General features: G+C 51.4%; 1 protein-coding gene across 1 annotated transcript; it reads left to right on the top strand.

Moving 5' to 3' along the window:
* The first annotated feature begins 1582 nt into the window (after positions 1-1582).
* LOC144152719 (uncharacterized) lies at positions 1583-23343 on the top strand. Its single transcript, XM_077684125.1, has 5 exons — positions 1583-1869; positions 11158-11189; positions 12035-12066; positions 19337-21085; positions 21682-23343. Exons 2-5 carry the CDS (start codon positions 11159-11161, stop codon positions 22852-22854), a joined length of 2985 nt encoding a protein of 994 aa, XP_077540251.1. The 5' UTR covers positions 1583-1869; position 11158; the 3' UTR covers positions 22855-23343.
* The last annotated feature ends 1464 nt before the right edge of the window (positions 23344-24807 follow it).

Raw genomic sequence — 24807 nt, forward strand, 5'->3', positions numbered from 1 at the left:
CCGCCATGTCCAACGTGTGGTGCATGAGATTACGCCAGACATCTTTCCGTGGACTGACCAGGACGGGCGATGGAGCGATCAGCTTTCATTAAAGGACTTCGAAGGAGAGGCACCCCACACTCCCCGTTGGGTGTCGTCCAATTCCGAAGCGGAAACTGGATCCCTAGACGAGATATCTTGAGTCCAGCCCTCGAGTTGTTCGAGGACGCAAACCTTTGTGGTTCTTGGTGGCTTGCCGCGAATAGTTTTAATATCATGCAACCCTCCGTCAAAAGACGACGATGGTTAAACGCGAAGCTTTCTCGTGACGGGTTCTCTGGTTGTCGTCCAAGTTTTCCAAACCGCTTCCACCATGTCAAAATGGCGCAATCGGACAGACACCGGCTTCATAACACGATAGTCCCACGTTCGATTTCGCCCACGAGAAGCGCTGTTTTCTTTCACTTCGGAGTTTTAGCGCTTACAGACCAACACTAAAACTTTCTCTTTAAAGGGTGCTCACCGGGCGGAGTGATTGCCGGCGAGCCTTGTAAGGTTAGGCATTCCCAAGGAGAAGTTTTATACAACCTCCTTGGGCATTCCTATTCACTAACAATAGCCCTTACTTGCGCGCTTGACACAGCGCTTCGAAAACGAACATGTTCTAAGTGACTGTCTCACCGTCTGGGATGACCTTACTCTGTGGAGGCGTGAAATTAGCCCTGCTTGACGGAAAATCTGAAAGTTTCCTGCCGCTAGAGCCCGGCTAAAGCTGTGCAATGGTCGACCTCGGTGTATACCTAGCAAATTAAATCCATGTATTGCCGTTTTTGAAACTGATAGCTCTGTCCGAGTTGGTAGAGACAGGTGGTCAGAGGCCTGATAAAGAAAGCGAGCGCTCTTGTAATGTAATGGGGCGGAGGACAGTGGCGCCGATACTCTGTAGAGTATTCGTTCAATGATTAAGGAAGTTTGCTTATTTCTAGTTTAATGAAAGCCTCGCACCTTGAGGCCAAGACTAATAGGGTTTTTTTACGTTTCCCGTTCTAGTGCCAGCTTACAGGGGGACGTGAAATTTCAAGCTCCGGCTAAATATCGGCAGCGGTGTTGCAACCAAACCTCCGCCTGCCTTCTTGGTGTGCTCGCTTTGTGACAGACCATCAATAGCTGCTTGTCAGGCCCGAAAACCTTAAGCATCACTGCTTGGGAAACAAACAGCCACCGTTGATTCACCTGTCGGCAAGTGTACCCGCAAGGTCGCCGCCGTCACCTTGCTCATTTTTCCCCTTCTTCGACGACAACTCGACGCTTGTCTCTCAAGTCTATTCATATTTCTCGGTTGTAGCAATAGAGTGGCTGCAGGGGCGAGCAGGGAGGAGCCTTTGACGTCGTCGACCGAAGGCCGGTGACGTGATCCCGGCATGATCCGAGACGACGCGACGTCGGATGGGAAAAGGAAGAGGAGGAGCTGCGGTGAGAGTGCTCTTCGGAAGAGCCGGCGTACGTCACTCGAAGTATCCGAGGGGGAAAGCGCCCCCTCGGCTCCTCTCCGCCCAGAATCTGGAGCATCCGAAGAAAGTGAAACCCCTCCCGAGCGCGCCGTTCCGCCGCCGCCGTCGTCACGTGGTCCGGAGGATGGTTTCCTGTATATAAGGTGCCCGCGGTGCCCTCTCTGAGGTGCATCATCTCCCCTCCTATCCCGAGTGCTCTCCATCGGCCGCAGGTGATCGGTGCGCGCCGGCACGGGGACGACACTCTTCTGCTTCTGCTGACAACAGGCTGCTCCCGCTCCCCGCGAGCGGCCAGAGACTGTGTGGTGGTGATTCGTGGCGCGTGCCTGCCGTACACCACGTTGCTCCGCTGCTCGCCGCGGCCGCCAGGCAGCACCAGGTAAGGCACACGGCGCCGGAGTCCATCCCCCGGGGGTGCTGCGTTCTTCTGCCGATGCTTCCGAACCTCGTGCCGGCTGCCACCAAAGGCCACTTCCTTTCGGCACCGCTCACGACTGCCGGCTACCCGCAACTCTGTGACCATGGATATACAGCGACGCTCGAGTAGCCCACGCCGGCGTTCCTTCTTGCGTGTCCTTTCGCCGATTTACACTCCCTTTCTTATTGTTTCCTTTCAAGCAGTTAAGCCCTGCACGTGAAAATCGTAGCTGCTAGCTTAAACCGCGGAAATGTTCACAGTGTGAGATTCTCTTGCGCCCTATACTGTGTTTAACGGTAATTCCAACCGCAGATATGTTGCTGGCGGTAAATATGTGGTTCATTTTGTGCATGCAAGACATCCGTCAGTTTTATGTCAGAGCGCCGCTGTTCACCCCGCGTTGGGGGGATGTAACGGTATAGCTCGCTTCCTCGTTGTACCGGTGTATACAAACGGACAATCGACATTGTTTTCGTCAGTGAAACAGATTCTTCAAAAAGGAAACTGTTAACCATCACGATATTCACGCCATCATCTTCGCTGACGCAGAAAATTAACCACGAAGTTAAATGTCGCCGCCGTCATGTTAATGGGAGCATATAGCAGCATTGTATAGATTTCTGTGATGCCGCCTCAGTTGCGTGTTTGTAAGGGTTCTCGACCGCTCAGGAGATAGCGTCTTGATGTGTTAGTGTAGGAGCTCACCAACTTCATGTCTCGGGAAGTCCCTGTGCGCGCCGTTTGAAGCAGCAGCATCCCTATACAGAAGGTGTGTTGCCTTACTGTGGGGCTTTCGGGAGGACATTTATAATCAAAATCACCACCGCTCCGCTGAAACACACACACGCACACATACCTCTCGTGATCACCGGCAAGTAACTGCTCCGACGCTCAAATGTAAAAGGGAAATGGTTGCCAAAAAGCCTTATCATGTATTTTCATGGCAGGGAAGCGCAAATAGCATGATGAATCTTCTCGTGCCTTTGGCCGACGTCCCGTGTACTGACGCGAAAGGGGAAAGCAGGCTCTAGCGCTTAGAGAACGACAAAAGGTGCAAGAGTACTGAACGTTGGATATTTTGGGAAGAATAAAGTTATTTTTAATGTTAAAATTAACAAAAATAAAGCTATGCTTTGTTTTAAGCCCCAATTTCATACTCCATGCGATATCTATGGATTCCGTCATGCTAGCGAGAATGCGAGGCGACCTTGCATTGAAACGTTGTCATGTACGCCCACTAACGTTAATTAGTGTTTTGCGCTTGCTAGTTGTTATGCCGAAAGGTCGTGTGTACCGTAGCGACGCATTCTTAAACATCCTTAGCTAGGATAAGTGGTCCTGGAATTCTCCCACTCACCTCAACCGCACCCCAACTATCCCAACTCTGCTCTAAGTTTCTTTTTTTTTTTTTGTTCTATATCTATTGAAGCCGTATGGGGTTAAAAGAAGCAGTGGAGAGGTCAGAGGAATCCTCCTTATCAGGGTAATTATGGCTATGAGTGTGACGTCAGATTGGGCGTGGGTTTCAGACTTGTGGTTCAGCACGCCTTGGTCTATCTATATGCTTCAAGCTCCAAAAGGGTCATATGTATTTGCTTACAGCTCCCGAAAATCTCCAATATAAGCTAAAATCCGAAAACTACGGCTCTACTACGTGTACAGTTCAATTCGGATCCCTGTGCATAACCCCTCAGCCGGCAAGAATGGGCGGTGGCGCCCAGCAGCGGGTTGATTTCGTTGCGTACGTACGTACGGGCGGGCAGGCGTTTGCTGCAGCTAGGCCTGTACAATATTCCTAAAGGCGAGGTATAAGGCGATACCCTTAAGCTCCTCATTGTGCGGAAAACCGACGTCGTCGTTGTGCGGTGCAGAAAATGGCCGCCGGGAAAATAGTAAATAAAAAAAAAACAACCTTTAAGTCCGTATGGAATTGAAGCCGGGTCCTTAGAGTAAGAGCCAAGTGCGTTACCGCCACGTTGCAACAGCACGTTGAGAGCGGCGTAGCAAGAGTTAACCTAGCGCGCGTGGCAATGACGTCGCGTCTCGTGACAGCTGAACGTGAGGGCACGTGAGTAGAAGAGGGGCACCTCACCCGCGGAGAACTCTGATGGCGTAAAGGGGCGTCAGTCTGTCTGTCGGTGTAGTTCGCGCCAAATGACGAAAAAAAAAACGAAAGTGAGAAAAGAGACGCAAGCATGATATAGCAGCAGTAGCAAAATCTTTGGATAAGTAACACCGAAGGAAGCCATAACGCTTTAAAAGTGCATAACCAAACTTAAGTGCCCCGAGAAATTGGGGCTTCCCCTGAAAATGCTTCCTGTGGCTGTTAATGCTTGCGTGACTCCATTTCACTCTTCCGCATCTCCACATAAAGTAGCTTGCCAAGCTTGCTGTCAGTTCAGTTTTTTTCTCTTTCTCTCGATTAGAAGTATAGGATGAGCTGAAAAGCAGGTTTTGGTTAGCGCTGGATGCAATACAGAAATGAAAATTCAGTCTAGACTAAATTTTCATAACTCAAGCAGTTGTTTGAGTTCATTCGAATTCACCTGATTTCCTTCAATTAGAAAACCATGTTACCGTCAAATTATGCGAATGGAACGTACTTTCCCGTGTGCTCTGGCCATCAGCACCCTCAGGTAAAATACTCATCAGTGCCTTTTATCGTGCTTAGTGAGCAGTTTGTGAAAGTAGTTTGGTATCTCATTGATAATTCTTCCCTAAAGCCCATTTTGGGAATTCCCCGTAACCTAAGTTATACAGCACCCCACAGGACTTCATGCTAATCCCGTGCTCAACGAAGCGTACTGTGCTACGCCCAAGTGAGTGTTTTCGTTGCTGTTGGCCCTCTATACGTGTCTCAGCTTGAGATCTGTCCCGGATGCAGGCTTGGCCTGCAGAATGGCTTTCATCCACGTCCAGCTCGAAGGCGCGGGCTCGTGTACACGAGTGCATTTTGAGCATGTCTGGTGCCTTCACCGTATACGCCGGGACTTGCGAAACCGCGTGTCACATCGGATGAGCATATTCTAACACGGCCCGGATGTATCATGTCGTGTTCCACCGCCTGTATGCATTAACGTTGCAGGCGGGAATCAGAGAAGGCCCCAAGGGTGTTGAGAAAGAGCGAGGGGGCGGAAGACCTCAGCAGTCTTGGTGTGAATTAGCGATTCTTGTAATGGAAAATGCGCGAGTGTCGAGACATGGAGACGGGACCGAAGCGAATATATTATACGTAGATGCAAATTAGGGGCTTGTCCAAAAAAAGGAGGGAGTTGAAGATCGAGGTGGGATAGGAGAGTCCTAAATTGCTCTTAGGGGAACGTAAAACCTTTTTATTTATTTATTTATTTATTTATTTATTTATTTATTTATTTATTTATTTATTTATTTATTTATTTATTTATTTATTTATTTATTTATTTATTTATTTATTTATTTATTTATTTATTTATTTATTTATTTATTTAACAACATTGCGACATTGTTACAATAGCATAAATTAAGCATACGAAAACCCGCTTGCAAAGCCAATAGCACAGACAGACAGGGAAAAAAAAGTATTCATAATTTCAGCAAATATAAATGAGAGAGCAGCAATGATATTTTGTCGTAGACTGTCTCGCGAGGTCGTTCCAGCAAATGATTGCTCTTGACAAGAAGGAACAGTCGAAGCCCTAGGTGCGTGAATTATTCCACTTTTAAACAAAATACGACGGATATTTGCAGCTATAACGTCGTTCTCTAAAGCTACAAAGCGTTTATGGAGCGCGCTATAAAGCGTAAAGTTGAATTTTACAGCGCTGTAGATTGCCTTCCCGAAAAACGCCGAGAGAGCTTCGCCACAGTGATAGTTGCAATGGCTTTCCCGCCTTACACGTGTATTGCGGAGGAGCCACCGTTACGGCGGAAGAACCATGGACACCAACAACCTGCGACCTAGCTCTCTGGTTCACCGGTAACGCACTAGGAAGGAAGATGAGGAAAAAAGCTAAATAGTGATTATCTACTAACTTTAATCAATGACGACTTGTGAGTTAAGCAGCGTGACAGAAAACCGGCTTTTTTTTTTTCGCAGCTCCTATTGAATGTGGTCTGTACTACCACCGGTGGCGTTGATTCATCATTACGGGGTAATAGGTTGTTTAGCTATACTGACAGTGAAGGAGGCGACCATTACTGTTGTTTCTCAATTAATGCAGCGCTAATGCAGTCGCCTTCAGTACCATACCTGTCGGCCTTAGCAGCGCCAACCTCTCGTTAAAATGTCCTACAAAGTTAATTCCTACGTACCTACATTTTTCAAGAGGGTGTACTTTCGCACCCACATACTTACAAATCACTGCATACTTAACTTAACGGTGGACACTTTTGTTTGAGATTCCCGCTCCTACCGCAAAAGCTTACCGTACAAGCTTTATAGGCACACGCACAGAACAAATCCCTGATGCGTAGCGTTGCAATGCTTGCAGCATTGACATGTGGACCTCATTTAGCGTTCATCAAATTAAACCGCCCTGCAGGTTCAAATGCAAGTGCATAATGCAGTTTATCTCAATGTTTACAATATCCATGATGCTACTAGCATTGAGATCATCCTCAAGGCTTGGCCAAAGAAAATGATGCGAGCTTTATCATGCGTACCTTCATGCCGTTTAAAGTAAAAAAAAACACGTGCAAAAATAAAAGCAAACTGGACCATCAATTTTCCGAACCCCAACCTTAGAAACCAGAGCGAATGCGTTTCAACCAGCACCACCACTTAGCCCTTCCTTCCATTCAATTTTTTTTTGAAAACCGGTTTGTTTACAGAAAAACTATTACGGCCAGAAAATGCTTCAGCTCAAAGGCTTTAAACTATCAAAGCTGCAACCTACGTATCCCTATTTTGCAGGCTGATATCGCAAACTTGTTTCCTACAAAGCAAACAAAAAGACCACGTCTGGAACGGATGATAACTAAAGCGATTACAAAAGACATGAGCATCCTTTAAGTAGAGCGCCTATATTGATCTCATTGCAATACAAATGAGAAAAAAAAACCAGAAAGCTCACACTAACGCGTAGGACTTGAAAGTAGCGAAACTGCACGTAACTTTCACGACCATCACGCCGCTTAAGTCCACGATTGCAACCAATTTGCTTCTTCTTCGCTGCCGAAACGACCTTTACTTCATTTTTGTTGCTATAACGGCGAAGAAGAAGCAAATCGAAGAAGCAGAACGAACGAATGGAACGCGTACACTTAAACTATGCGCCACGTGTAACGTTACGCCTAGTTTAACGTGTACCCTATCAAGTGTACTGTGTCGAGCAGGTGGCGTGATTCCTCTCCCCACAGTCGCAGCCGAGTCAGTAAGCCGTTTGACCCTCGGGAACTAACTCCCCTTGGCTGTGCTCTCGTACCTTTGCATATCATATATCATTCTTTCATGTAACTTGTAACCATATTTATTCACGTAAATAACGCTATTGTTGAGTAAAAAAATCCCAGTTGTAGTCCAGTGGGTAATACGACTGACTCCAACTTTGTTGGTGTACCAGACACATGCTCGAATCCTGTTGGTGCCGGTAAATTCTTTTCTTTATGCTGAGTGTTGTGAAACGCCGGAATCAACGAATTGCTTAGCAGCTTTGCTGTTAAAGGTCAGTCTTGGCTATTGCCGACCTTGCCGTTGGATGCAACCTGCGCTTTCCGGAAGCAACGAAATGCCACGAACTGTGTGGACGCACTGGTCAGAGGCTCTGTACATAGCAGACAAAAATACCGTTTTATCAATATCTGCACGTCTTCCCCCTCAAATTCGTAATGCCTGAGAAAAAGAGTAAACGCAGGAAGGGACTAAAGGGCTAACGCTATAAATAGCACAATAAGCATTCGAAGTTGCGTCAGTCCACAACACGGGAGCCATTGAAGTGCACCAACAAGTGACAGGCTGAAACCATAGAAACCTGTCGCCATAGCGGGTTTTCTCAGCCGAAGCCCTTAATCAAACTGTCACGGTTGTTCTCCAACGTACAGCCGCGCCACCCACGACTCTGTTTCACAACAAGGTACAAATATAGCGCCGGTATAAGAGCCCGATTCACGGCGAACGCTACTGCCTCTTGCCCATCGTATTCCTTTTGAGTGTACGAAGAAGCCTGTAACTATCGTGATCCCACCGGCGGCGGCAGAATTGTACTCGCGTTCCTTCCTGAAAAACAACTGCCGCAACCGGTGGTGACCCCTTTCAAAGCAAAGGAGGGAAGACGGACACGCAACAAGGCAAATATATGTTTAGAATAAAAAGAAATAGCGACAAGAACAACGCTTTCCCTCCCCGAAACGTTGTTCGCAGATGCACAGGTTCTCCGGCGCGTCATTCCAGCCAGGCCGGTAGCTGGGGAGGAAACGCCAGTTCCTTGTCCATTCCTCCCGAGTTTGTGTGCGCCGTGGCCGGCGTTGTGAAGGCCGGGAGGCCGCATCGGAAGCTGCGGTGGCCGGCGCACACCTTACGGCGCACGGCCAGGTGAAAGGCGTCCATCGCGGAGCCATCTGCGCTGACACCTCTTTGGGCCGCGTATCTATGCGTACACATATACGCGGCAAGTGTTTTCGCCGCCGCCCGAAGCACCCACTTCCCGCTTTGGGGCGCACAGCCTATTTTGGAACCGGTGTGCTGCCGACGCCGCCACGCGCTGTCGCTACAATGGCGCCGCAATGTGTGAGTGACGCCTCGAGGGCGCATTAGAAAACAATGCAGCCACGACAGCACGCGGGCCTTATGAGCCGCGCAGACGACAGCCAATAAAGGTGCCGTCTGGGCGCCTGCTTTTAGCATCGTCTTCGTGCCGTCGCATAAACTGGCATTATGGGGCGCAATCTCTTAGACCCATAGCAACGACGCGCCCGGGGAGGACGACTGTGGCACTGCCGGTGATGCTTGGGGGGACACTGCCGATTGCAGCTATAGAGGGCGTAGCCTAGATTGACGCGGGTAGCTTCCTCCCCGTCAACGAGGACGTCTTCAGCTCACCTATTGTGCACAAATACCGGAATAAGAAAAGAGAGACAGATGCGTTAAACTACGAATGCTAGGACTTATCCGACCTCTGCTCGCTAAGTCAGGGGGTAGTGACTCTAACAGCGCAATTTCTACCTGTAATTGCACTGTTGCTTGCATTGACGTAAAGAGGGACAAAATTCGCAGCGCTCGTCCTGTGTTCGTTTCTTTCGTGCCTCGTCACTCGCGCTGTGCCACACCATGAACCGTACCAACTTGCCCAACTAGCCATTTTACTGTATTCCCTTTCATTCTTCCTGGCACTTACACGAGGCTAATAAGAAAACGCATGAAGCAAGCGCTTAACATCGCAGCTCGCATTTCTGCAGGACTCAAATTCCCTTAGTTGTCACCATGAGGGAAAAAGCACGGCGACCTAATCTAACCCTTCCTGTTTTTGTCCAGCTACAGCTTCCCTTACTTTTTTATGGTGTGTGGCCCCTCGCTTACATTAAATTCGAACTGCATACTGTCAAGCGAAGACCCCAATTACTGCCGCGAGTTGTGCACAGCCGCATGCCTGCAAGATCGTTTTCAGGGAAAATGTTCCTGCCTGGTACTGTGCCCAGTACTGCATGGTGGTATTTTGTTTTTTTGTCTTCTTCTTCGTTCGGCGCACCTGTGTATTTACACGCACACTGTGCAAATGCAATGAGCTAAAAATACTGAACGGTGATACAAGTGAGTTACAGGGCTTATATAAAACAGACATTGGTTCTTAAAAAAACTGTGGTTGATTCCTCTGTCATAGGAATCGGTAAAACACGAAAGTGAAATGTGCAGCGAAATCTACAGCTGAGCAGGATTTGCGGGTCGGCGGCTGTCTTGTGGGTGTGCTTGACGAGTGATGTCCTGCTGGCGGGTCGCTTCGGGAAAGGTGTACTGGCGTCATTTCCGTGACGGATATGACGTCAGTGAAATCTTGGTGCATCCCGACATCAAACACTTCTTTGTTAAAATATAAAACCCGAAAACGAACAACCCCAAGTATAACGTACGCTTTAGTACTAAAGGTTGCTTCCCCGCAAGAAGACTCTATGTGCAGGGGTGCACCCTTTACAGGCCGCTTGCTTCGTTGTACTGGCGTCACTTCCGTGTCGGATATGACGTCAGCGAAATCTTCATGAATTCGTGTTTAAAAAATAATTTGGACAGCTAGTCTAAAGGCTCTGATTCTGACGCAAATATGGCTTGCACTTCATTTGTCGGTGATGCAACAGTGGATGGCAGTTCACCGTATCAACAACGTGCGAACGTGGCGGTTCGGGACGATATACATGACCCCGAAGAGTGACGCGTCTAAGAAATAAACTATAGTGAGGAGCACAAAGCGAGAGTGTCCAGGTAGACGACGTGCGCTGCGCCAAACACGAGACTCGAGGGGGGGCAGTGCCTTCGCGCTCGTGACAGTGAGCGATGGTTCGATCGACATGCAACGTCTGCCGGCACTGCGTGTTCGCAAAAACAGAGGAGGTCATACAAGCCTGCTTGCATGCAATAGAGACTGCGTCATCTTTACTAAATTGTTTCCTGTAGGAACACGGGCGTGCCATCTAAACGGAAGAACAACGTTTTTTTTTCTTTTTTGTCTTTTTCTTTAACGCACAATGCGTTTTCGGGGTAGCTACACGCGGCGTAATGGTGAAGGAAGTGTTTCGAAAAATTCTCCCGGCAGGGAAGCATACATCTTGCACATTTGTCGAGCAACTAAATGGGCGTTAAGGGATTACAGGACCTTCAAAACATCCTTAACAGAAGCCCTGAACGCCAGCCTATTTCTTCGTGGGGTGCAAAATTCATTCACGCCGAAAATATATTAACCCTTTCATATTTCCTTGAGAGGCTATTTACAAACCCATTTGTAGCGTAAGTGATAAGGTTGGTCCAAATGTCTAGTTAGTTTCGGCTGTGGTGCGTTCAATTCTATGTCGTGCAGCGCTGCTCGTATTTCGCTAAAACCTCGCCATCTACACAGACACAGCGCCGACTTTGTCGGACTACTTACTTGGCCGCCGCATATTTTGAATGCCGGCCTCTCCGATCGAGAAATCACTGTGCGCTGTGTCCTTCCCATTAACTCCTCACGTCTTCTTCTAGCTGCATGTACGCATGGCACCCAATAAGCAGTACCCACTCTTCTTCCGTATGCTTCAGGGACATTTTGTTGCTATTTATTCTCCACTGAAAGCTTTTCTTTTCTATTTCAGGATGATTCGCCTGCTATTCCTCTTCCTCATCGGTACGTATCACAACGCCGCAAGCAGCATCCGCACATTCAGGGTCCAAATTCTGCCTCTGGTTTATGCACTTTATTTTGTAGGATTTTTTTATACAAATGAATCAACAAACAAATAAATAAAATAGACAATTAAATACATTTATGGGTAACAGTACCGCGGAGCTGCGTTACATACTTTAGGTAACACACATTAGTTAACAAAACGGAACAGAGCAATGCTAAAGGGCCAACTGACGAAAAAGATCGAGTGCGCGACAAGCTTGAGTTAGAGCTTACGTTTTCCAGAACCCGAAGCAATTGTTTGCGCGCGTCAATTTGTCGGAAAGCGACATTATTCTCCATTCACCGCTCATGGCTCCAGCCTTGCCACCGTCTGGTACCACGGGAAGATACGACGCGGGATCACTTTTTCCGGTGTTAAAATTCCTGAAATAATGTTGCCCTATTGTGCTCAATACAAGGTATTTTCCGCCGGACACTTGAATGAAACATTTAAAAGTTCACAACGCTTGGGAGAAATATGCACGCCAACACGCGGTTTGTTGGGATAATACAACGTGACCCAGAATCCATTTTCTTAGTCGAATTGGCACATTTAAGCAAGTGTGTATGTAGGAGGGTGGGGGTGGGGGGGTGCTTTGAGCAAGGCCTGTCGTCATTCGCTAATGTGATTTGTAATATATTCAGAGCACTCCGGCAATGTCCTTTACCGGTTTTTCTTTCTTCTAGATAAAGTCTGTAGCTCTGGCATGGTATATATTTCACAAGCGCTTGTGGGATCATATTTGCCCACGCGAACACAATGCTTGTTCTTATATGCACCTCTCTGGTCTCATCTATTCCAGGAGGGTCCTTCGTCGCCGACAGCAGTGCAAGGGTAAGTTTATTCTCTTTTCTCCCAGGAGGAGGAGTACGAGAAACTGCTCCACCACTGCGTACAGTTTCGGCGACGCGCCGCCGTGTATCGCAGCGTAAATAAGGCACGCGTTCGCACAATGCTTGTCGGTATGATATTCGTGAACGCCTGAAATGATTATGGTATCCTAATGCACTTTAAATTTGTTGACGCGAAGCGACATCTTAAGGGGATTAACGTGCCTTATAGCGTCGGGGTTCGTTGCGTGACCTTTTTCCGTGCTTAAAGCGTGTATCCATTTCTTGTTATTTCTTCGCATTCTTAACAGAACATTGTTCAGCCGGTTCGAAGAAAGTGGAAACATTTACTGAAGATATTACGAGTGGACGAATACTTTTCGGTCAGGTGCTAGAATGTGGGGTGCCGCCCTCACTGTAGATCGGCCATGTTCTCCGAAACATCGATTCGGATCGCTTGAGAGAGAGAGAGAGAGAGAGAGGGAGAGAGAGAGAGAGAGTAAACTGTAATTAAATCGCGGAAAAGCTTCAGCTGTGTCCTAAATATCCGGTGCAGCTTTACATACTGCCGTAGCCGTATTATCGCCACAAAATAAAGATCCATCTTCGAAACAACTAGGTCCAGATGGTTCTATTCAAGTAGAGCGTCATTTAAAAATCACTTAAATTCCTCAATTTATCACCAGCTCTACGGTAACTGTCGGGGAGTTTTATTTAAAAAAATTAAGAAGTAAGAAGCTACGCTTTAAGGGACAACTTGGGTTCAACAACTTCCGTTCAGCGATATTCCTCTGTTCTGTCGTCCTCCACTGCTACCCCCACTAGGCTCAGAAATTAACGCTTGCATCGCAATGTCTCTCATGCGGAGGCTTTTACGAAGCACGAGCGCTACGTTACACTACTTCCTCAACCGCGTAGATGGAAAGATTCTCTCCGAAGCCGCGGAGCTTATTTTACCTCGCTTAACATTGTCGGGCGAAACAATGACGGAGCACCGGGAGTTTTGTCCTTTCGCTCGAGGGGAGGAACTCCGCAATCACGAGGCGCTCGCGGGATGCCTCGTCGCTATAAACAGAAAACGCAAATGCGCTCGGAGCGCGCGCGTTTCTCACGCGCTATGGGTTTTTATCGCACAGGATCCCACGTTCGGAGGCGCCGGTGCAAAACCCCGCGATTACGGCCGGCAGTTTTTTTTGCGTCTCTTTTTATACACAATTTAAGCGCTCGCTTTGTCTCCCCACAATAGCGCACAGCGCCGGGGGGCCTATCTGGGCTCTGCGCACCCGCACGGATCTCGCGCATACCCACCTCGGAGGTTTAAATGAAACTGCTCGAGCTAATCATTGCTGTCCCACGTACGTACACCGCCGAGCGCAGCCTCGACGGGCGATACGAGAGCGGCAGCGCACAAAGACTCCGACAGGAAGGAAAGAAGAAGACGTGCGCGGATGAGGGTCAGAGGGCGACCAGGCGGTAGACGACAATCGCGGGCCGTTTAACGACCCTGCCGCCGCGCAACGCCGGAGGACGACATACCGATGCGACGCCACGCGCGGATCTGCAAATAGTAGCTCCGTGAAGACACTTTGCGCGCCGCCATAATGTAACTCGGCAGGGGCAAGGCCGAAGGCGTTCGTGCGCGCCGCGTCAGCTCGGTCCGAAAAGCCCGCTGTTAAAGGAACGGCCGCCGTGGCGTCACCTGGAAACGAGACCTGCTAAGTTTAGAAGAGCCCTCTCTTCGTATTTTTCCCCTCAGTCATGGTCAGCCTGGCTGGTTCCTTCGCGCGCACTGACCACCGGAATGTTCTAGTGGTCGAGTCGGTTTTCTCCGCCTCGTGTCTCGACCTCTTCAACTCGTCATTCGGGCTCCCTGTGCCAACAAAGCGCTCTCCCGGTCTGCTCGCCGGACTGCTCGTGACCGACCAATCCGCCGCCTTTCAAGGCACGCGCTGTCTGCTTACCCTCCCCGAGAGGCACCGCCGGGCCATCGCGGCTTATCAGGCCGATTTTTGTTTTTTCCGCCTCGTGTTGCGGTTTCTCCGCTGCCCTATTTTCTTGCCGTTTTTTTTTCAGTTTAACACTGTTTTCATTTTTGCCCTCTAACTTCAGCGTTATTCTTCGGCGCCTCGCTTCTTTTTTTTCTTCTTCTTCCTTGGACATGTTTAGGCAACAGCCCAGGTCCCCGCCTGTTTCACTATTGTTCGGTAGGAATAAGGTCACGATGCCGAGACTGACGTTGTTACGTGCCCTTCCACCGGCTCTTCCTTGCCCACGGCCACAACTAACGCAGGCAGCGCCACGCAGGAGCAACTATCTGCCCCTCCTGGGAAAGTAGCTTGTCCGCCGCGCTCCGATCCTTAGCGGCGCTTTTGTTGGCTTATTCGGTGTCTCGCCACGTAGACAACGCGTGTCGTTCTTGGCAGCATTTGTGACGTCTTTATTCTCTTTCTCAAGCGCGAACAATCGTGTAAAAAAAAAAAAGAAATGTCAGCGCGTCGGTCGGCAAGGAAAGCGCCGAGCATCGACAAATACTTTACACTAAAACTCCCGCCCTTTCACTTCGTAGTTTTCTGCGTTTTCTCTCGGCTACGTCGTTCTTCCAGCTTTTTACAGCAACGCCGTTCTCGCCACGCATTTCCCGTCTCTGCCATCGTCACGGAGTTCAGGTTTTGCGGAGACAGCTTTGGCGCGGCTTCGTTCTCGTTTCGTTTTGCTCCTTCTCGCCGCCCCTTTCCTCCCGCGTGAACCGTACGCCTGTCGCGGGCAGAGTCTTCAAAACACGACGACCACGGAACAGGTGCGGCGACAGGTATACGACAACGCCGTTCCCGGAAGTCGCGTGCCTTGGTGGCCGCGTCGTCATGAGACGCGCGGCTTCGAATCGGGCATGCTCTTCCTGCCAGCGCAGGCCCCGATTAAGGTAATAGCCCTTGCAAACATCCATTTCCAAACGGCTGCATGATGAGCGACGAAGAGGAAGAAGAAAAAAAGAGCGCGGGAGATTGCCCGGTCGAGGAACGGGGACATCATTGTGTGCATTGGGCACGAAAGTAGCGGTCCGAGGTTTAGAAAAACGGGCGAGCGCCGGACCATTTCTTTAGCGTGCTCACAAGCGCGCACGAAGCAACGTTTATCCCCTCTTCTACGCGCGTAAAATTTGTGTTCGCGAAAGGCCGAGCCGGACAGAGGCAGCCCCGGTAGCATTGCGCTGGATATCTTCTACTGCCGGGCATATCCTAAAAAACGTTTTCGCGAAGAAAACTTTCTTGTCAGGCTTAGGTAGACTACTTCAAAACAAAAACAGGTTCCACGGCAAGGTCCTCGGAGGCGTTGCCAAATCACCCCCCTACCCGGTGACCCATGTCCGACGCTGGCTATTCAGTGGGCAGAAGCGGTTTGTCCGGCTAGGTAAAATCAAGACAGGCTGATCAGTTGTAGTTGCGAACGACACCAGCGAGGATTGCTGTACTGGATGGGAGCAGTCTGTCTTGATTTTTACCCAACCGGCCAAACCGCTTCCGCTTACTGACTAGCCACCGTCACTATCAATAATTAACAGTGACGCTGGCCAGTCAGTGAGCGGAAGCGTTTTGGTCAGTTGGGTAAAAATCAAGACAGACTGCTCCCATCTAGTACAGCAATCCTCGCTGGTGTCGTTCGCAACTGCAACTGATCAGTCTGTCTTGATTTTACCCAGCCGGGTAGGGGGGTGATTTGGCAACGCCTCCGAGGACCTTGCTCAACATTGTTATTAAAAGCGCTAACACATATCCTTATCCATGAGTAAGAAAATGCATATATTGGAGGGGTGAATCGATTTTAAGGTCAGTGGAGCGTTGTCGCAGTATCTGGGAGTTTACATCACTCCTGGCTCGAGCAGCTTCTTGATGCCTTTCTGGGAATCGCTTAAGAAAGACGCCATTAAATGTTGAGGGATGAGCCGCACCGGTGCAACGCATGCGAAGTTGGCTACGCTCTCGACTGTATTGCGGGTATTCTGGATGACCTCATTAGTTCGTTCAGCCCCAACCAGTAATGCACCGTACTAAGAAGCACTGTGTAGAGGGGAACAAGCGAGGGGGAGAGCTTTCTTTTTCCTGGCGTCCTATCGTTCTGTTTCCGTTCGCTCGTCCGAACGATTGACGGCACCGGTAAATCCACGATTGCTGGGATGTCGGCTGGTGCGTGCATGTGCCGACCGAAAACTCGGTTACGCGCGAGTACGGCCGCTCTATTCAGTGTTTACTGCTTTCTCTGGGAGGAGGCTACACTGACCGCCGCCGTCGCCGGAGACGGCCTTTCCTTGCGCTTTATATATATATTTTGCGAACGCATTGAACGCTATAAAACAGCGTGCGAGAGAGAGACAAACAGAGAGAGAGAGAGAGGGAGAGAGGGAGGGAGGGGGAGGGAGAGAGGGAGGGAGAGAGGGAGGGAGGTGCAACAAATCAAGCTTGGTCGATACTCATTCTGTGCCCGGTGCCCAAATGAACAAAAATTTCTTTTATTTATATCGCTGCATAGAGAATCTAAGTGGTAAGGTGCATAAATGGAAAGGAACAAAACCTTGAGCTTTTCAAATTAATTTAATTAAGCATTTTCCGCACGTGGTAAGAGGCGTACTGCTTCGCGCATACACAACGAAACAAAACAAAAAACAAACGCCTGTGGATCCAGAACGTTGTCGGATGCAAGGCAACTTCACATTCAAATTTTGGGACTCTATCGCAACGAAGGCAAACCCCTGAGTTATAATGCGTGCCGTATTGGGGGGCTGAAATATCTACACACGGGCGTTTGCGGTTTTCGTCTCCATCTCGTCCACCGCGGCTGGGAATCGAGCCCTCGTCCTTGGGCTCACCGCGGCGGCTTTGCCAAATGCACCTTACTCTCTAGTTCGGGTGCTGCATTATGGAGAGCATGAGAGTAAAAGACATGGCCGATGGTAAATCTCACACCCCTGACAGTCAGACCATAATTCAAACCTCCATCTCTCTTACCGGCAGCCTTGGTCGTGCTTATGACTTTAAGAAGCGACCCTGCGCCCACTAAAAGAAGCATGGTATTGTTGCAGCAGTGCCGACGATTATCGCCTGCACCCACGCAAGGGCAGTCGCGCGTTTGGTGTTCTCGCTCTTCTATTTGTCCAGTTCACAATTGGCCTCGTCAATGCGAGCGCATACAAAACACAGCTAAGCAAGGTTGTCCTTGTCAAGAGCAGCACGCGACGCCCCCTCTTTGCCTCCTGTGTATTCTTCCGCCGCTTCAGACTTCCGATTGGCTGGCTGGCCCGTTCGATCGGCCGGTGACACACGGCGTTGGACCGCCGTCGCGCATGCCTGCCAGGGTCGTGGAGGGGAGGGAATGACGAGCGGCTTGTTGCGTTATTTCGGCATTGCAATCTGTAGGTGTTTTAAGTGCAGAGCACCTTAGGGCCGCGCCTTGTCGTCGTAGCTCACTCGCTGGACCCAAATAAAGCAACAGGGCATCCCGTGGCAACGCTGACGTTTGCGGCGTACCCCGGAGGCTTCTAAAGCCAAGCGGTTTATATAGTCATAAGCGTTCGAAACTCGTAAACCGCTCGCGCTTGTCCTACATCTGCCCGTTGTTTAGCGCAAAGAAAACTATAGGTACATTTGAGGCAAAATATACGTAATTCACCGGCAGCGCACGCGTTCCTTTAGTTGAGAACGGCCGTAGGGTTGGTTTTTACGATAGTAAGCGAAAAAAAGTGACAGTGCAACGCCGGCACGCGCGGGAGGAAAAGCACCTGTGAAGGAGGGAAATTTGAAATGCGTTGGGTGGTTGCAGTGAGCGGATAACGGCGCTACAGCCCATTATGGCGAATCACTGCTCTGCACTTACGACAGCTTTCACATTGAGTGGAACGGCTTCAATTTTTTTCTTTGTCGCATCACGTGTTTTAATCGTCAAAGGACACATATGCCAATGAACCGACGCAGCTTTGGCAAGTATAGTAGTATATTGGTAGACGTTCGCGCACAGGTGGAAATGGGCTTTAAATTAATCAGACCGTTCCGCTTCAACCAACTAGAAACCCGAAGACTGGGCTGGCTGGTCTGGCTTCACAATCCGCTTCTGAACAGAACAACTTTATAATGGTGCAGTAAACAATTATCTGCAAAGTTTTCGGTACTCTACTGACCTACATTTTTATTTCCAAGAGGTAAAAAACACGCTTGACTAAGAGTCAACAGGTGACCACAAATAATAAAATGAATGCCGAATTACTGCATGCAACGAAATTTTATGTATACCGGTGCGCGGAAATAGGCTGCTCAGGGAACGCGTTGTTATAATGATGCGTATTCATCGGCGCTCTTTTAATATGAAACGCACACTTCGCCATTGCCGTCGCCAATTCTTAGGCTGACGTCCAAACTATATTTTTGAGAGTAACATGGGTAGCAGAGAAAACAACCAGTGACGCACGCAATATAGCGAAACCCTTACTTGACGTTGACGGACGTGTAATGCACGCGTTTTATAATCGACGGCAGACGTTCGCCCAGCCGCTTCCCGATCACGAACTTGGCGCCGAAGCAAAGCAAAAACCCGCGTCCGAAACGTCATTCACGCGTTCGGTCTTTTCCAAATATACACGCGGTCCGTTATGCCCGCTGTCTAAAAGGCAGCCTTTTTTTAACCACCGCGGTGCGCCGCTTTCCTGGAGGCTCTATTTACTCGTCCTTCGATGGGCTTTTAGACGCTGACACGCGGTGCAGCAGCCTGCAGTAGCTCGCCGATGTCGGTCGTTCACGGGAGTAGTCCGAGCGACCTTTGAGAAAACCCGCTCGTCCATCGCACTGCGCGCTGAGAAGGGGGGTGGTCGCTCTCACCCGAAAAAGACGCCCCGTGCGCTTCACTTCCTCCTTTGCCATTCCCTCGAGCGCTCGTGGAAAATTCGTTCTACAGCGAGCCGTCCGCTTCGGTCTGCTTATACATTAAAAATCGGCTCGGAGGCTTCGCACGTGAACGACGCCGAAGGTACTAAACTGACTGTTGCGTGAAGAACCCACCTTTTTACGCCGAAAAGGCAACGCCGGACAGCGCCTTTGTATAGATTTAACGGAACCGCCCTCGCCCCCAAGCAGGGTATTACATCGATCTGCCGATAGTTGATTACCCAGGAAGTCTAGCGGGAAATGGAAGTTTGTCTGATGCAATCGCGGTTTACGACTCTGTTCCTCTGCCTGCTCTGACCTCCGGACGTGCTCCTCTCCCGGGGCGCGGCCTTTCCCACTCGTGCGCAGAGGCTGTCGGGCGGTTACGGCGGGGCTGACGAGCTCCTCAACCAGATCTCTGGCACCACCACGCCGGCACCGGGAGACTACGGTGACCTTCCGGCTCCCAACGGCGGAGGTTACGGGCCCGGAAGACACCATGGCCACGGTGGTCCGGATGGGGATGGATACGGGCACACAAACGGCCACACAGGACACGGCTCTCACCACACAGGAGGCCCCGATCACACGGGTGGCGCCCACCACACTGGGGGGCCTCACCATGACGGAGCTCTCCACCACACCGGCGGTCCTCACCATGCAGGCCTCCACCATACGGGAGGCCCTCACCCCACTGGAGGCCTTGACCACACCGGCGAGCCTCATCATAGCGGAGCACCCCATCATGTCGGAGGACTGCACCACACGGGAGGCCCCGACCACACGGGGGGCTCCCACCACACCGGTGCGCCTCATCACATTGGCGGGCTCCACCATACCGGAGGACCTCTCCACACCGGCGAACCTCACCATGCCGGGGGACCCCACCACACCGGAGTATTTCACCACACCGGGGGACCTCATCATACTGGGGCACCTCACCATACCGGAGGACCTCACCATACCGGAGGACCTCACCACACCGGAGGACCTCACCACGCCGGAGACCTCCACCAGACGGACGGCCCTCACCACACCGGAGGACCTGACCACACAGGCGGCCCTCATTTCACTGGAGGACCCCAGCATGCAGGAGGGCTTCACCATACTGGAGGTCCTCACCACACGGGCGGTCTCGATCACACCGGTGGTCTCGATCACACCGGCGGTCCTCACCACACTGGGGGACCGCATCATACAGGCGGGGTTCACCATACGGGCGGTCCTCACCATACCGGTGCCCCTGACCATACCGGCACTCCACACCACACGACTGGCCCACACCATGGCCCGGGCTTGCACCATGAAGCTGGGCCACACCACGAAACAGCTGGGCCTCATGGACACACCAATGGAGATGTGACAGGAACGACGGGATATCCTGGCAGCGGCCACACTGGGCATGTCCCTACCACGGGAGACGGCGGTCATACGGGAGATCGTTTCGAACCATTCAAGGCCACGGGAGCCCCAGCTGGACACGATGGACACGGTGGACACGGTGGCCACGGAGGACACGGAGGACACGGAGGCCACGGGCGACCCGCTCCAGCTTACACGCCATCTGTGCCTGGTGGAGTCACGGGGCCTTCATTTGGTGATGGCGCTGGACCCGACACGACTTTCGAGCCTATTAAGACGACAGGCCCAAGCTCTGGCGACTACCCAGGAGGACCCGGTTTCGATGGAAACGGGGCCACGGGCGGACCCGCAGACACTCCAGCCCCTGGCGGACACGGCGTCACTCCATCGCATGGATTCACAGGGCACCACGCCACTGGACCAGCCGGAGGCCTAGACGGCGTGACGGCAGGCCCCGCTGGTGGGCCTTACGAGCCAACTGGTACCCCCGGTTTTGGCCTTCCGAAGATAACGACGCTGCCTCCACCCGAACACGGTGGGATTCCACACGGGGGTCCTCACGCCGGACAGCAGCACATTGGCGGTGGTGCACACGACGACGGGCAGTACCACGGAGATGACGGCCAAGCGTGGCCGGCTATCCGAGGCACGCCCGGGCAAGATTATCCTGTCTACAGTGCCGTCCCGCGCACTGAGTTCAGCTGCAAAGACCAGGAGTATGCTGGCTACTATGGTGACATGGACGCACAGTGCCAAGTAAGTAGGGCGCTTGATTGCGAGTGCAAGCCTCTGCAAGCCTCTTCCTTAATAAGGGTCGCTCTATTCAGACGCCTTACAGCAAACTACAGTGACACTAAATCATGGGTAATTCGTTTGTGTAGCCCCGTACCCCAAGCAAATTACGTTGTCAAGAAATTGGATCGTGGAAACTGTTTACAATAATACGACAAAGCGAATTGAACAGCTTTGAATTGTCCTTTCCTGGCAAAAACCTGTGCTAAACTTTCTTCCAGTGCTAGAGCCCCAGGGATTTATACTCCTCCCAAGGGATTTTACAACCATGAGGACCCTACCAAGGAATTTATACACGCACCTTCAACACCCCCCCCCCAATCCCCTTCCCCCCCCCCAAGGAGGATTTTGGCACTCCCCAAAATCTAAATTCTGAATAAACCCCTGTTAAGAGCACTACAGCCCATTTCCAAATCAAACAATGCTGGATCACGCTCCTCCTCATTTTGAAGACAAATTTTAAATGAGCGCTCAGTCCAGCTTTAATACTATGAACTGTATAAAACCACGTCATCAATATATCGCGCGTGCCTTGCTCATAAAGGTCCATGTTCTCGCAGGTCTTCCACATCTGCCAGGAAGACGGCCGACACGACGCGTTCCTCTGCCCCAACGGCACCGTCTTCAACCAGAAGTTCTTCGTCTGCGACTGGTGGTACAACTTTGAATGCGAAGACACGCCAGGGCTCTACCACCTCAACTCGCAGTTGTACGTAGCGCCCGAGGGCTCAGGGCCATCCGGAGGGGTCCCCGGAGGTGTCCTCGGTCCCGCGGAGCCACAGCACGGCGCACCGGGTGTGGGGCACGGGCCGACGACCGTGGGCTACCCCGTTACCACACCCACAGGCTCGTTCACGGGAGCTCCCGGCGCAACACATACGGCACCAGCACACCACGGCCCCGGATACACGGGAGCACCCCACGAAGTGACGCATGGTGGCCTTGATCACACGGGCCCTACTTACGGTGGCCCTACAGACGGCGGTCCTGATTTCGGCCCGGGTACCACTCACCCCCGTCCTGGCCACACTGGTCCCGCCCACGGGCACACCGGTGTCCCTCACGGAGGCCCCCACACCGGGCACACTCACGGTGGTCCAGACTTCGGTGGTCCTGGCACGCACACCGGTCCGGCCCACGCTGATCTCGGGCACACGGGCGTCACTCACCATGGTCCTCACACGGGTCCCACCCACGGTGACCTCGGACACACTGGCGTCACCCACGGAGGCCCTCACACCGGTCCCACACACGGAGGTCCTGGCACTCACACGGGTCCCACCCACGGTGACCTTGGACACACTGGCGTCACCCACGGAGGTCCCCACACTGGCCCCACACATGGCGGCCCTGGCACTCACACTGGTCCCGCTCACACCACCCACCATGGCGGACCCCACCACGGAGGCACGACGGGGCCGGCCCATGGAGGTCCCACACACGGAGGACCGACGCACGGGGGCACCGGTGCCGACGTGACTGGCGCTGACGGTGACGACTACGGCGACGCTGGCAGGCCCGGATACGGGGGTGGCGGCGGACACCGAGGCGGCAAGCTTTCCGCGGGCCCGGGAACGACGCCGTCGGACTACGGTAATGGGGGCGAAGACTACGGGGAAGGCAAGGTTACAGGCGGCGGAGACACGGCGACCCAGGAGCTGCCTTCTCCCCACCACCACGGGGACGGCAACGGAAACGGTGGAGCCGAGCAGCTGAAGTACCCGAGCTACTAATCATCCCTGCACCCGCATCAAAGCTTCTGTGTTCTGTGTCTAGAGTTGAGCGCTTCTGTAAGATACCGATCCGTGCCTGTTGATGGACCAGCGAATGTCGACGTCGAGTGTGCGAGCGCGTGTGTGAGTGCGTCATTTGCCTGCGGAGGAGGTGGCCTGTAGCTCGCCCCTTTGAATGGCTGTGTTCATCACTGCGAGTATATGTGACACATATGTTTGTTGACCTGTTGCGAGTATATTATAGTTAAGAGGACGGTCTATACGCACGCATATAATATATAAAGGGGGAGCCAACCGTTTGACGCACAAATACCGGTGTGGGCGCTGGGTCGGGTGGCTTTCTCTACACTCTCTCATCTCTTCAAGTTGTTCGCATTTCCGGCATCAGAGGTTTATAGAAGGGCACAGTATTCTCTAATTTATGATTCTAGTCCTCTTCTCTATAATATACATGTCGGAGTTGAAATAAAGAATTGTTTTGTTTAAAAATCTCTCGTTTTGTTTGGTTTTGCATGTTTTGATACAAGTTAGACAATCGTATACAATTCAGGCCTGACACAAATCTGATTGCTGCTGTCCCAAACGCTCTTGCATCCGAAAACTCGTGTAACACGAAGGCAATCACTGAGCGGTGCCACAGGACGCTGGGCTTAAGCACAATTTCAAAATACTCACAAACAATATCTACTTGGTCGCTGCGGTTAGTCCGCACTCGGTGCCCGGCTAATCGCCCATTACACGTTTGGTCTCTTGTTTACGTTTACGGCTCTGAATGATTTGTTACCATGTGGCAACGTTGAGCCAAACCAAGGCACGCCAGAGAAGGCAATACTTACACTAGTTATCTGGCGTTGGCGGGACAACCTAAAACAAAGCCAAGTACTACCAGAATGATAGCCCAAAATAGCGGTACCGAGAAGAGCGTTGTGGGATCCGTCGACCCCCAAGGACAAGACTAGAGCGTCAGGGGGGGAGAGAAGTGACCATCGAGGTCTGTCTTTAATGGGACGTTGAAGGGAAGAGAAGACGAAGACGCAATGCGTGCGCTCGGGAAGCACGAGACATGACCATGCCAACCAAGGGAGATTGACCTCAGTTCACTACAGACAATGGCTGGCCGCACCAGGCCTATGGCGGTCGGTGGCGATGCGGCTGTGACCTGTTCAAGCAGATTTTACAAGCGTAGCCGTATGCCTGCATATTTCTGTGCATATATCCAGTTTTTTGGGGAAACAGTCAGATAGGAAAAATTCTCCAAATAACAGGTAGGGACAACAACAGTGAAAGCATTTATTTCCCACCCATGTTGACATTGAAAAAACTTTCTGACAGATAAACAAACAAGCGACATCCTTTGAAAGCTTCGCCCAGCTGTCGCACCCTACGAAATGGTAAAATATAGCAATATAAATATCCCGACACTTCAGTACTCACCCCCGCCGTGTAGCATTCGTATGGCTCCAGCGCCGTCTATTTAGCATGTAAAAAATGTGTGGGAGTTCGCGCAGGGAAGCAAGAGCCAAGGCCATCCACACTTACTACGGGAGGGAACCAACCACAGTGTACACGGACGCGTCTTCCTATCCCGGCATAAGAGCAATGGCAGCCGTGGTTGTCCAGAACAATAAGCACGTCACCAGCCTAACCCTACCCGGATACGACCCATTACAAGCGGAAGAAGCGGCCATCGCTCTCGCCATAACGCAAACTACTGCCAGCGTAATCATCACAGATTCGCAGCAAGCGTGCCGCAACTTCTCATGCGGACGAATTCAGCGCACAACCCACCAAATCATCTGCCAGCATCCACCAGACAGATCTATCATGATCAAATGGGCACCCGCCCACTCTGCCGTCCCGGGCAACGAAACCGCCCACCGGTCGGCCCGAGAGTTATCCCGCCGGGCCCCGGGAAACGAGCAAGAGAGGCCAACCCCGCTGATAACGTATCAG

Source organism: Haemaphysalis longicornis, unplaced genomic scaffold (genome assembly GCF_048455015.1).
Source record: "Haemaphysalis longicornis isolate Haplotype H1 unplaced genomic scaffold, Haemaphysalis longicornis Haplotype H1 scaffold_9, whole genome shotgun sequence".
NCBI classification, from domain to species: domain Eukaryota; kingdom Metazoa; phylum Arthropoda; class Arachnida; order Ixodida; family Ixodidae; genus Haemaphysalis; species Haemaphysalis longicornis.

What these genes read in the sequence shown, in the direction of transcription:
- LOC144152719 (XM_077684125.1), top strand. Translation starts at nt 11,159, where the DNA reads ATGATTCGCCTGCTATTCCTCTTCCTCATCG. An exon ending in GCTATTCCTCTTCCTCATCG is followed by an intron (nt 11,190 to 12,034) that starts GTACGTATCACA and finishes CATCTATTCCAG; the next exon opens with GAGGGTCCTTCGTCGCCGAC. An exon ending in ACATGGACGCACAGTGCCAA is followed by an intron (nt 21,086 to 21,681) that starts GTAAGTAGGGCG and finishes ATGTTCTCGCAG; the next exon opens with GTCTTCCACATCTGCCAGGA.